Source organism: Schistocerca piceifrons, chromosome 3 (assembly GCF_021461385.2).
Source record: "Schistocerca piceifrons isolate TAMUIC-IGC-003096 chromosome 3, iqSchPice1.1, whole genome shotgun sequence".
NCBI classification, from domain to species: Eukaryota; Metazoa; Arthropoda; class Insecta; order Orthoptera; family Acrididae; genus Schistocerca; species Schistocerca piceifrons.
Genome location: NC_060140.1, coordinates 947,247,112 through 947,259,496, shown reverse-complemented (window position 1 = coordinate 947,259,496; position 12,385 = coordinate 947,247,112). Strand labels below are relative to the sequence as shown.

General features: G+C 44.0%; 1 protein-coding gene and 1 non-coding gene across 2 annotated transcripts in view; both read right to left on the bottom strand.

The window, feature by feature from the left end:
* LOC124789250 (polyglutamylase complex subunit TTLL1-like) overlaps positions 1-7,001 on the bottom strand; it is a 208,769-nt gene extending 201,768 nt beyond the window's left edge. Inside the window, exon 1 of the mRNA XM_047256545.1 lies at positions 6,973-7,001. Within this exon, the coding sequence (XP_047112501.1) occupies positions 6,973-6,986 (14 nt within the window). The 5' untranslated portion in view covers positions 6,987-7,001. The remainder of the gene's footprint in view (positions 1-6,972) is intronic.
* A 3,503-nt stretch (positions 7,002-10,504) lies between these two features.
* Positions 10,505-10,578, bottom strand: Trnat-ugu. The gene has a single exon. It is a non-coding gene; the product is annotated as a tRNA-Thr (tRNA).
* Positions 10,579-12,385: the final 1,807 nt, after the last annotated feature.

Sequence of the window (12,385 nt, the reverse complement as noted above, 5' to 3'; positions counted from 1 at the left end):
GAAATTTTGCCTAAGCGTTTCTGTACTTCCTCACGATATTTCAACGACGATACTTTCTCACAGACGACAGCATCGTCAGCAAACAGCCTTACAGTCCTATATAGTCCTGCTGATCCTTTCTGAGAAACCGTGTATTTGTATTGAAAACACGGAATGTCCAGTTACGTTTCCATGCGAATACACCCAATGTACTTTCGTTTCTGTTGCAAACTGCGTGTCCCGTACAGTCTTTTTTATTACGTTAGTCAAAATGTCTCCGAACCATTTGTATATCTGTAAAGATACTCCATATGATCCTACCTCAACCGAGATATTCAATCGACGATGTAGTACAGCGTCGAACGCTTTTCTGAATAAAGTAAGCTGTGTCCCCCAATAGTTGTTTTGGGTCAAGCGCACAGTCCTGTTCCACCCGTTCGCTTTGACCCAACGACACGACCTGTGTGACGTCATGAGTTTACGTTGCGAATGATGTAAGCAGCCTGTTATTAAATGTTATCTGTGGTCAGTTTAGTAACTACATAAACTATTATGTTTGCTGGCTATGCTTGGCTGTTTCTTTACGTATCTGGCACGATTTTCGAGCGTAATGTTAGGCACGAACTTAAGAGCATATCTCAAATGGCTGCGGGTGAAACGAGTAGTTGTCTTTTTTATCATCTTGGTTTTTGCAAATATTTGGCCGTTTCTTTCGAATGTGACATCGTGGAGAAGCGACATATTTGAATTTTTTTTTCAGGGATCGTGTTATTGTCACCGGTGGCTCACTCCTGTGGTGGATGTTTGTTGTTGTGATGCAGTTTGTAGTAGCTGTTCAGCTCAATGGTATCGGGTCTTTGGCAGTTAGTGAATATTTATTTGTTTTGGTTTTTGAGCTATTAGTTTTCGTTTGCAGTTTGTTGGTTTTTTACATTGAATGTTTGTGTTTCTCATCTGCTTTGGAGTTGTGGGACGTTAAACCCAATTTTCCATCCTTTCTTTCAGAGTCGTGTTTGAATATTTTGTTGTTTGCAGTACAGTTTGTGTGTGTGTGTGTGTGTGTGTGTGTGTGTGCATGTGTGTGTGCGTGTGCGTGTGTATGTGTGTGTGTGTCCAAGATGAGTTAATTTGTAGTTGTCTGTGGTATGTAAGTATTTTCTATGAGTTTCTTCCATTTAGTGTAAGATTTTAATTTTTTTGTGGAAAAAAAACTCGCTGAAATGAGATTTTCCAGTTTTTTGTCTCGTTAGTTCCATTTGGAGAGTGGGGGAGGGTGGGGTTTAGTATCGCTATATTGTTGTGAGCTATACAGGTCAAACGAAGTATTCGATTCCAATTGTCTGTTTTTATATATTTTCGTTCGGTTATTCTGGAGTACCCCCCCAAGAACCACGGACCTTGCCGTTGGTGGGGAGGCTTGCGTGCCTCAGCGACACAGACAGCCGTACCGTAAGGTGCAACCACAACGGAGGGGTATCTGTTGAGAGGCCAGACAAACGTGTGGTTCGTGAAGAGGGGCAGCAGCCTTTTCAGTAGTTGCAGGTGCAACAGTCTGGATGATTGACTGATCTGGCCTTGTAACACTAACCAAAACGGCCTCGCTGTGCTGGTACTGCGAACGGCTGAAAGCAAGGGGAAACTACAGCCGTAATTTTTCCCGAGGGCATGCACCTTTACTGTATGGTTAAATGATGATGGTGTCCTCTTGGGTGAAATATTCCGGAGGTAAAATAGTCCCCCATTCAGATCTTCGGGTGGACACTACTAACGAGGACGTCGTTGTCAGGAGAAAGAAAACTGGCGTTCTACGGATCGGAGCGCGGAATGTCAGATCCCTTAATCGGGCAGGTAGGTTAGAAAATTTAAAAAGGGAAATGGATAGGTTAAAGTTAGATATAGTGGGAATTAGTGAAGTTCGGTGGAAGGAGGAACAAGACTTTTGGTCAGGTGAATACAGGGTTATAAATACAAAATCAAATAGGGGTAATGCAGGAGTCGGTTTAATAATGAATAAAAAATAGGAGTGCGGGTAAGCTACTACAAACAGCATAGTGAACGTATTATTGTGGCCAAGATAGACACGAAGCCCACGCCTACTACAGTAGTACAAGTTTATACGAGACCAACTAGCTCTGCAGATGACGAAGAAATTGATGAAATGTATGACGAGATAAAAGAAATTATTCAGGTAATGAAGGGAGATGAAAATTTAATAGTCATGGGTGACTGGAATTCGAGAGTAGAAAAAGGGAGAGAAGGAAACATAGTAGGTGAATATGGGTTGGGAGAAAGAAATGATAGAGGAAGGTGTCTGGTAGAATTTTGCACAGAGCATAACTTAATCATAGCTAACATATGGTTCAAGAATCATGATAGAAGGTTGTATACATGGAAGAAGCTTAGAGATCCTGACAGATTTCAGATAGATTATATAATGGTAAGAGCATATCTCAAATAGCTGCGGGTGAAACGAGTAATTGTCTTATTTATCATCTTGGTTGTTGCCAATATTTGGCCGTTTCTTTCGAATGTGACATCGTGGAAACGCGACATATTTGAAACTGTTTTTTTAAAAAAAAATACAGGGATCGTGTTATTGTCACCGGTGGCTCACTCATGTGGTGGATGTTTGGTTTTGTGATGCATTTTGTGGTAACTGTTCAGTTGAATGGTATCGGGTCTTTGGCAGTTAGTGCTTATTAGTTTGTTTTGGTTTTTGAGCTGTTAGTTTTCGTTTGAAATTTGTTGGTTTTTTTTAGATTGGATGTTTGTGTTTCTCATTTGCTTTGGAGTTGTGGGACGTTAAACCCAATTTTTCTTCCTTCCCTTCAGAGTTGCGTTTGAATATTTTGTTGTTTGCAGTACGGTTTGTGTGTGTGTGTGTGTGTGTGTGTGTGTGTGTGTGTGTGAGTGAGTGTGTGTGTGACCAGGATGAGTTAATTCGTAGTTGTCTGTGATACGTAAGTTTGTTTTATGAGTTTCTTCCATTTCGTGTAAGATTTTAGTTTTCTTGTGGGAAAGAAAGCTCACTTTCTTCTTCTTTGCGGTACGCTGGATCAAACATTTCTTTGCGCGTTGTCCATTTCTTAGGGCCCAGTATTTCTTCATTTTTTCTGGTCTTCTTTTCCTCTCTTCTTCCGAGATGAAGGGTTTGGAGCTTTGTGTAGATTTGTCTTGGAACCTTATGTTCTCATCTTTAGTAATTAATTTAGCTATTCGATCAATAAGTGAATTTTCTGAACTCTTTAATTCTACTAGGTCTTTCTCAATTTCTTTAAACCAGTTGGGTTTCGTTTTCCGGTTACGGAAAAAGTTAAAAATGTGTTGAGCTAATCTGTTGGAGTTCATTTTGAGAAGATGACCATAGAAATTTATCCTCCTTTTTCGCATACTATCTGAAAGTGTTTCAGTTTTCTTGTAGAGGGTTTTCAGTTTTTTGTCTCGTTAATTCCGTTTAGAGAGTGGGGTTTAGTATCGCTACATTCGTGTGAGCTATACGGGTCAAACGAAGTATTCGATTCCAATTGTGTGCTTTTCTATACTTTCGTTCGGTTAATTTGAAGTAATCTGTGTATATCACTTTCCAATTACATGGTTGTTTTGTGGGGGTGTGTCTGGTTTTTCTGCTTGCATTTAAGCTATATACTTCAAGTGAATATTCGGTTCCAGTTTTGTGTTTTAGTGCTTTTTTTTGTTCGGTTCATTCTGGAGATATTCATATGCCTTATGTTCCAGTTATGTAGCTCTCTTGGAATGATGTTAGTGTTACTGTAGCATGTTTAGTTTGTCCCTGCCAACAACACAGTAATTCCCGCGGCTGTCCAGGTAGTTTCATTCCATTACATGATTGACACACACTCCAAGACAAAAAGATTGAGTCACCACGAAGAAATTACCCGAATGGGACAGAAGTTGGTAGATGCGATGTACATGTATAGACAAACAAATAATCACAGTTTCAGAAAGACTTGATTATTTATTCAAGAGACGAGAGCTTCACAAGCAGAGGAAGTCAATAACGCGTTGGTCCACCACTGGTCGTTATGCAAGCAGTTATTCGGCTTGGCACTGATGGTCAGAGTTGTTGGATGTCCTCCCGAGGGCTATTGTGCCACATTCTGTCCAACTGGCGCGTCAGGTCGTCGAATGCCGAGCTGGTTGGAGAGTCCTGCCCATAATGCTACATACGGTCTCATGTGCGGAGAGATTCGGCGATCTTGCTAGCCAAGGTAGGGTTCGGCAAGCACTAGAAACTCTCGCCGTGTGCAGGCGGTCGTTACCTTGCTGAAATGTAAGTCCAGGATGGCTTGCCATGAAGGGTAACAAGAGGCCGCTTTGAATATCGTAGACGTGCTCCTGTGCTGTAAGGGTGCTGTGGATGGCAACTAAATGCGTTCTAAATGGCAACCCAGGCCATCATCACTCCTGGTTGCAGGGCTGTAAGGCAGGCGACAGCCAGCTTGGTGTCCCAACTCTGTCCGGGGCTTCGACCGTTATCGGGGCTCATTTCTAACCGGGCTCATCCCTGAAGACAGTGAGGTAAGATCAGATTAGTACTTGTTCCATAGATCATGAATACGAGACTTCGTAATGATGTAGAACATGTCAGGTTAATAAAAGGTGTCTATACAAGATATTACATTACACAAAATATTACATGAAACTTAATATTTTTAAATTCTTTTTTTTGGTTGGGGGTGGAGAAATTACCCACTTACTACGTCCAAAAATTCATCTAATGAGTAGAAGGAGTTGCCATTAAGAAATTCTTTTAATTTCCTTCTAAATGCTATATGGCTATCTGTCAGACTTTTGATGCTATTAGGTAAGTGACCAAAGACTTTTGTGGCAGCATAATTTACCCCCTTCTGAGCCAAAGTTAGATTTAACTATGAGTGGTGAAGATCTTCCTTTCTCCTAGTGTTATAGCCATGTACACTGCTATTACTTTTGAATTCGTCGTATTGTTAATAACAAATTTCATAAGTGAATATATATATATATATTGTGAGGGTACAGCGAAGATCTGTAGCTCTTTAAATAAGGGTCCGCAGGATGATCTTGGATGAGCTCCAGCAATTATTCTGATTACACGCTTTTGTGCAATGAATACTCTTTTACTCAGTTATGAGTTACCCAGAATACCATGCGATACGAAAGCACAGAATGAAAATAGGCGTGGTAAGCTAATTTACTGAGATGTGTATCGCCAAAATTTGCAATGACCCTAATAGCATAAGTAGCTCAACTCAAACGTTTCAGCAGATCTTCAGTGTGTTTTTTTTCCAGTTCAACCCCTCATCAATGCATACACCTAGAAATTTTGAATATTCTACCTTAGCTACAGATTTCTGATCGAAGTCTACATTTATTAATGGTGTCATTCCATTTACTGTGTGGAACTGTATGTACTGTGTTTTGTAAAAGTATAATGAGAGCCCATTTGCAGAGAACCACTTAATGATTTTCTAAAAAATTTCGTTTGCAGTTTCACCAGTTAATTCTTGTCTGTTGGGTGTGATAGCTATGCTTGTATCATCGGCAAAAAGTACGAGCTTTGCATCTTCGCGAATATAGAACGGCATGTCATTAATATATACTAAGAACAGCAGAGGACCCAAGACCGAACCTTGCAGCACCCCATTCTTGATTGTTCCTCAGTTTCAGAAATCACCAGTTTTTTGCATATTGTGTGAACTGCGTATTTCATCTTTCTGCACTCTTCCAGTTAGGTACGATTTAAACCATTTGAGCGCTGTCCCATTCATACCACAGTACTTGAGCTCATCTAGAAGTATTCCACAATTTACACAATCAAGAGCCTTTGAGAGATCACAAAAAATCCCGACGGGTGACTTTCGGTTACTCGGAGCATTTAATATTTCATTAGTGAAAGTATATATAGCATTTTCGGTTGAAAAACCTTTCTGGAAACCAAACTGACATTTTGTTAAAACTTTATTTTTACAAAGGTGCGAAGCTACTGTACAATACATTACTATTTCAACAATTTAGGATAAGGCAGTCAGAAGAGAGACTGGGCGTTGGGTGTTGACATCAGACGTCAGTCAATGCGTTTCCAGGCCTTAGACGAGTCCGGACAGCGGTGGGGTACTAACCTGAGTGTCACCCACCATACGGGCGGACAGTCACGACTGACGGTCTGGAGTGCAATTTCTTTTCATAGGAAGACCGCATTGGTTACCATCCATGGCACCCTTAGAGCACGGCGGTACTTCGACGATATTCTACGCCCCCTTCTATCGTCCTCTATGGCAAGCCATCCTAGGCTTACACTTAAGCGAGATAATGCGCGCCCGAAACGGCGAGAGTTTCTATCCGACAGGCCAAGTGAAAATAATTTGGCACGATAACCCTCAGCAAAACATACAACAAATCTGTCAATCAATGCCTGGCCGAATAACTGCTTTCGTAAGTGCCAGAGATGGACCAACACATTATTGACTTGCTCATTTTGTGAAGGTCTTTCTCTTGAAGAAATACCCAATTTTTCTGAAATTGTAACCATTTGTTTGTCTGTACATGCACGTTACATCTAACGATTTACGTCGCATCCGGATAGTTCTTTCGTGGTGCGTTGTTTATATGTCTTAGAGCGTATTCTGCGTGTTTCTTATGCCTATTTTCGATGGTAATGGTCCATCTTGTAGCCGCCACCTTGAAAGGCGTAATCTACCTGTTATTACATGTCGCCTGTGGTTGTCTTAGTGACTCTTATAAACTATGCTGTTTAGTCGAAATATAACGTCACTGGTTAAAGCTGAAGGGTGTATTCGGACCATGCTCTAATCCGTATCTTTCGTGGAGTCGTGCTGACTCTGTGAGAGAAGTTGCTTTTCCTCCCTTGCTGTCTAGCAGAAAAGTGTTTTGACAAAATACTACATCCGTTAGTTCCTTCTATATTCCTCATTAGCATCAGTAGCTTTTCGATGCCCAGCCGGCACTTGGTGGGTGAAGATGCAGTTACTTAACTGGTTGTCATTCATCCTGTAGCCACTGTCGACACTGAAGAGGTGGCGACATGTCTGCGTTCCAGCCCTGTAACAAGAAAACTAGTCTCACTAAATGATCTTCGACAAGATTATAGCTGAAAGTGCTTGCTTCACTTGTTACACTATCAAACACTATGCAAGACCATACATAATACAGCAGTCAAACATATCAGATGTGGATAAACCCTTTCCAGATCATGACTGTCACAGATGTTGCTAAATCTACCGAGCAAGAACAACTATTTTTGACAACTTATTTATTAAGGGAACCTTCAGCCACGTCAGCGAACAATGGAGCAACGCAGGAATTCGAACAAACTCGACGCCACTGCTAAATCTACAGAGCAAGAACACCTCATTTTGCTAACTTACACTACTGGCCATTAAAATTGCTACACCAAGAAGAAATGCAGATGATAAACGGATATTCATTGGACAAATATATTATACTACAACTGACATGTGATTACATTTACACGCAATTTGGGTGCATAGGTCCTGAGAAATCAGTACCCAGAACAACCACCTCTGCCGTAATAACGGCCTTGATACGCCTGGGCATTGAGTCAAACAGAGCTTGGATGGCGTGTACAGGTACAGCTGCCCATGCAGCTTCAACACGATACCACAGTTCATCAGGAGTAGTGACTGGCGTATTGTGACGAGTCAGTTGCTCGGCCACCACTGACCAGACGTTGTCAATTGGTGAGAGATCTGGAGAATGTGCTGGCCAGGGCAGCAGTCAAACATTTTCTGTATCCAGAAAGGCCCGTACAGGACCTGCAACATGCAGTCGTACATTATCCTGCTGAAATGTAGGGTTTCGCAGGGATCGAATGAAGGGTAGAGCCTGGGTCGTAACACATCTGAAATGTAACGTCCACTGTTCAAAGTGCCGTCAATGCGAACAAGAGGTGACCGAGACGTGTAACCAATGGCACCCCATACCATCACGCCGGGTGATACGCCAATATGGTGACGACGAATACACGCTTCCAATGTGCGTTCACCGCGATGTCGCGAAACACGAATGCGACCATCAAGATGCTGTAAACAGAACCTGGATTCATCCGAAAAAATGACGTTTTGCCATTAGTGCACCCAGGTTCGTCGTTGAGTACACCATCGCAAGAGCTCCTGTCTGTCATGCAGCGTCAAGGGTAACCGCAGCCATGGTCTCCGACCTGATAGTCCGTGCTGCTGCAAACGTCGTCGAACTGTTCGTGCAGATGGTTGTTGTCTTGCAAACGACCCCATCTGTTGACTCAGGGACCTAGACGTGGCTGCACGATCCGTTACTGCCGTGCGGATAAGATGCCTGTCATCTCGACTGCTAGTGATACGAGGCCGTTGTGATCCAGCACGGCGTTCCGCATTACCCTCCGGAACCCACCGATTCCATATTCTGCTAACAGTCATTGAATCTCGACCGCATTGGCGGTAGGCTACAATCCGACCCTTATCAAAGTCTGAAACGTGACGGTACGCATTTCTCCTCATTACATGAGGCATCACACAACGTTTCACCAGGCAACGCCGGTCTACTGCTGTTTGTGTATGAGAAATCGGTTGGAAACTTTCCTCATGTCAGCACATTGTAGGTGTCGCCACCGGCGCCAACCTTGTGTGACTGCTCTGAAAAGCTAATCATTTGTATATCACAGCATTTTCTTCCTGTCGGTTAAATTTCGCGTCTGTAGCACGTCATCTTCGTGGCTTAGCAATTTTTGTGGCCAGTAGTGAATTTATTAAGCAAACTACAATAAGCCACCAACAGTAACACACTCTTCAAAACCAACAAAACAGTAAATATCCTTCCTGCAGATCTAGCAAATAACAACTAATTCCTATAATCAGACTTCCCTTCGACTCCATACCCGTACAAGAGTTCCACGTCGAAGTCGGCTGTTAGCAGCTGGTGGATAGCCTAACACGATGGAAGCGACGTCTCACAATTGTTGCGGAAGAGAGGATGACCGAGGTGGCACACCGCTGGGCCGGCCAATCTTCTCTGCACTCAGCGAGTCGAGAACTGCCCGCTGAATGGCCGGGCAGAAGTATATTTCTGGGACTATTTGCACACACGTGACCAGCAGGAAAAAGTTCGTCAATTGTCGCTCCCCCTTCATCTGCTGCTGGTTGATGCCCTCTGATGGACGTTGGCTGTACCTGCATGTTTGTTGTCAACTGTGGTACTTGCTTGCAAACACTTTTGGGTCGGCCAGACTTCGCAGCGGAGTAGGCAACCCGCATGGCTGGTCTGTCTGCGGAGGTGCCGCTGCAGCAGGCGTCTGCTGGTGACAGCAGCACATGAGGCACAATGGTTTGCAGAGTTAATTTTCTAATCATGACTCGACATTGCTCTGAAATGAACTCAGATGAATCATACGTCACTCAGTCTTGATCTGATCATCCACTAGTTAGTGAGCACTCCCCAGAAACGTGTACTACCCATGGACTTGGAATGTACGTTCGACGAGAAATGGCTACGGATGAAAGAGTCTGGTTCGGCCATTACATTCGTAACCCTACAGGTGGTCACGACGGAATATCATGAATCAACACAGTGAAGACAGCTGAGGTCAACAGTTGCAGCAGACAAGCGGCCAACAGAGCATTCGCAGTGATCACAGCCAGAGTGGGAACACAGCAGTGGGCCGTCACCCGCCATCCAAGCAACTGGATCGAGGACTGGGGTGACGTCGGCCAGTATGTGGTTGCACTCCTCACCGGCAACTACGATGCGTCTTCAGAAAAGGATAGCCATCTGTGGCAACAAGGGAGCCAGAAGAAAACGTGAGATGCAGGATTCCATCGAGCCGGTCTCCGCAGCGTTCGAGGAACCGCAGCAGGATGTGCCTACGCACCGGGCAACGATCGAGTGTGTTGTGGAATATGGCAGACAAAAACTGGTGCACTACTGTTTGGACTCTATTTCAGGTAGTTACAGCAAACACCGTAAAATATCTACGAGTATCTGTCCGAAGCGACATTAAACAAATCGCAGGAAAAGCAGATGCCAGATTGAGATTCATAGGAACAATCTTAAACAAATGCAATTCATTCAATAAAGGTATGGCGTACAATGCGCTTGTTCGAAAGGGTTTTTGAGTGTTGTTCATCAATCTGGGGCCTTACCATGTAGGACTGACACAGGAGATACAGAAGATCCAACGAAGAGCGACGTGTTTCGTTATGGAATCATTTAGTCAGCACCAGTACGTTACAGAGATTTTTTTTTAAAAAAAACAGCGGCAGACGCTACAAGAGAGGCGTTGTGCATCACGGAGAGGTTTACTGTTGAAATTTCGAGACCGTACTTTCCGCGAAGACCCGTACAATATATCACTTCCTCCCACATACGTCTCGCGAAATGTGCATCAGAGTACTCGAGAAATTAGAGCTAATACAGAGGCTTACCAACAATCGTGCTTCTAAATGATAATTAATTGAAACCCTCAGCTGCCGACAGGTGTTGTTGACATACCTTGATGGGGACAGCCGAAAATGTGTGCCCCGACCAGGACTCGAACCCGGGATCTCCTGCTTACATGGCAGACGCTCTATCCAGCTGAGCCACCGAGGACACAGACGAATAGCACGACTGCAGCGACTTATCTCTTGCACGCTTCCCGTGAGAACCACATTCCCAACTGTCCACAATCTACATATGTAATGTGCCAAACTCTTGCTGGAATCGTCACCTTAGTGTGCGCGAGTAATGAGTGGATAGGCATAGTATCTACTAGGAACATTACGTATGTTGGGAATGTGAGTCTCACGGGGAGCGTGCAAGGAATAAGTCCCTGCAGTCGCGCTATTCATCTGTTTCCTCGTTGGCTCAGATGGATAGAGCGTCTGCCATGTAAGCAGGAGATCCCGGGGTTGAGTCCCGGTCGGGGCACACATTTTCAGCTGTCCCCATCAAGGTATGTCAACAACACCTGTCGGCAGCTGAGGGTTTCAATTAATTATCATCTATTCTAGAAAGATGCACGGTCATCAATGGTATCTATTCTTTCGAGAACAGTTACTGTCTTCATATATAATCATGCTTCTCACAAGCCACTCGCCAATGGAATAGGAAAGGGGGATGAGTTAGTGGTACCAGAAGTACCCTCCGCCACACATCGTCAGATGGCTTGCGGAGTGTTGATGTAGGTGCTGATGTAAATGTAGTGTATACCAGTAACTTTTTCTCCGGAAGAGAAGTGGTGAGGCTGCGGTCCATGGACTGGCGTTTTGTTTCCAGTTCAAAGTGATGAACCCATGTTCAATCAAAGATTGTCCCGATCAGTCTCGTAAAAAGGCAAGCAGTTCCGCACAAACGTTCCTTCTTTCTATGACGGGGATATTGGAAAGTTGATACAACACTATGAAAACACTCGAAGTTGGAGCGGCGAGTATGTAGAGAAGTAGGTGGAAGGTGTACCTAGCTGTTGCAAATAAAACGTTTCTGGTTTTCACTGTGGTTTCCATTTCGTGAGCGATCGGAACTTTCTTTCTGGACAACCCTTGTATTATGTGAATAATTAACTGTCGCACTGCAGATAAATAACTGTTGGAGAAAGAAACTGAAAGAGTCGTGGGAAGAAAATGCTAACCTTTACTTTAGCAAGGCATAATCTGATCATGCTGTTGTGTTTAACAATACACCTCTTACTACACTGCTGGCCACCGTAAATGCAACACCTTGAAGGAAGCATCCGAGTCAAGTGAAATTTACACCATGGGTTTGCAGCGATGAGATATGCAACTGATTAGAATTTCAGCGCAGACGCACATCACGCGCGCCTGTGGCGCCACCTCATAGCGCCATTTAAGGCTTGGCGATTTCGACGAGTGTACGTTCGGCACGTGTGTTTACCTTGTGGTTGTTTCACAAGACGATCAGTTATGCCTCGTAGACAACAGCGAACATCTTTTGATCAAGTATCCGAGTTCGACAGAGGAAGGATAGTGGCTTACCGAGATTGTGGATTATCATACAGAGAAATCGCTAGTTGTGTTGGACGAAACCAAACAACTGTATTGCGGATATGTGACCATTGGATGCAGGAGGGTACGACGGACCGACGTGGTCGATCGCATTCACCTCGGTGCACCACTGCACGTGCTGATAGGCAAATTGTGCGCATGGCTGTGACGGATCGCTCAGTGACATCCCGAACCATAGCACAGCACATTGCGTCTGTAACGCATCATCCAGTGTCTATGCGTACAATTCGACGCCGTTTACAGCAGAGTGGTCTGTCCGCAAGACGTCCATTGCTTCGTCTACCATTGACGCAGAACCACAGACGTCTCCGTCGCCAATGGTGTGATGACAGACGGATGTGGACGGCAGAATGGAATGACGTTGTCTTTACTGACGAGGCACGCTTCTGTCTGCA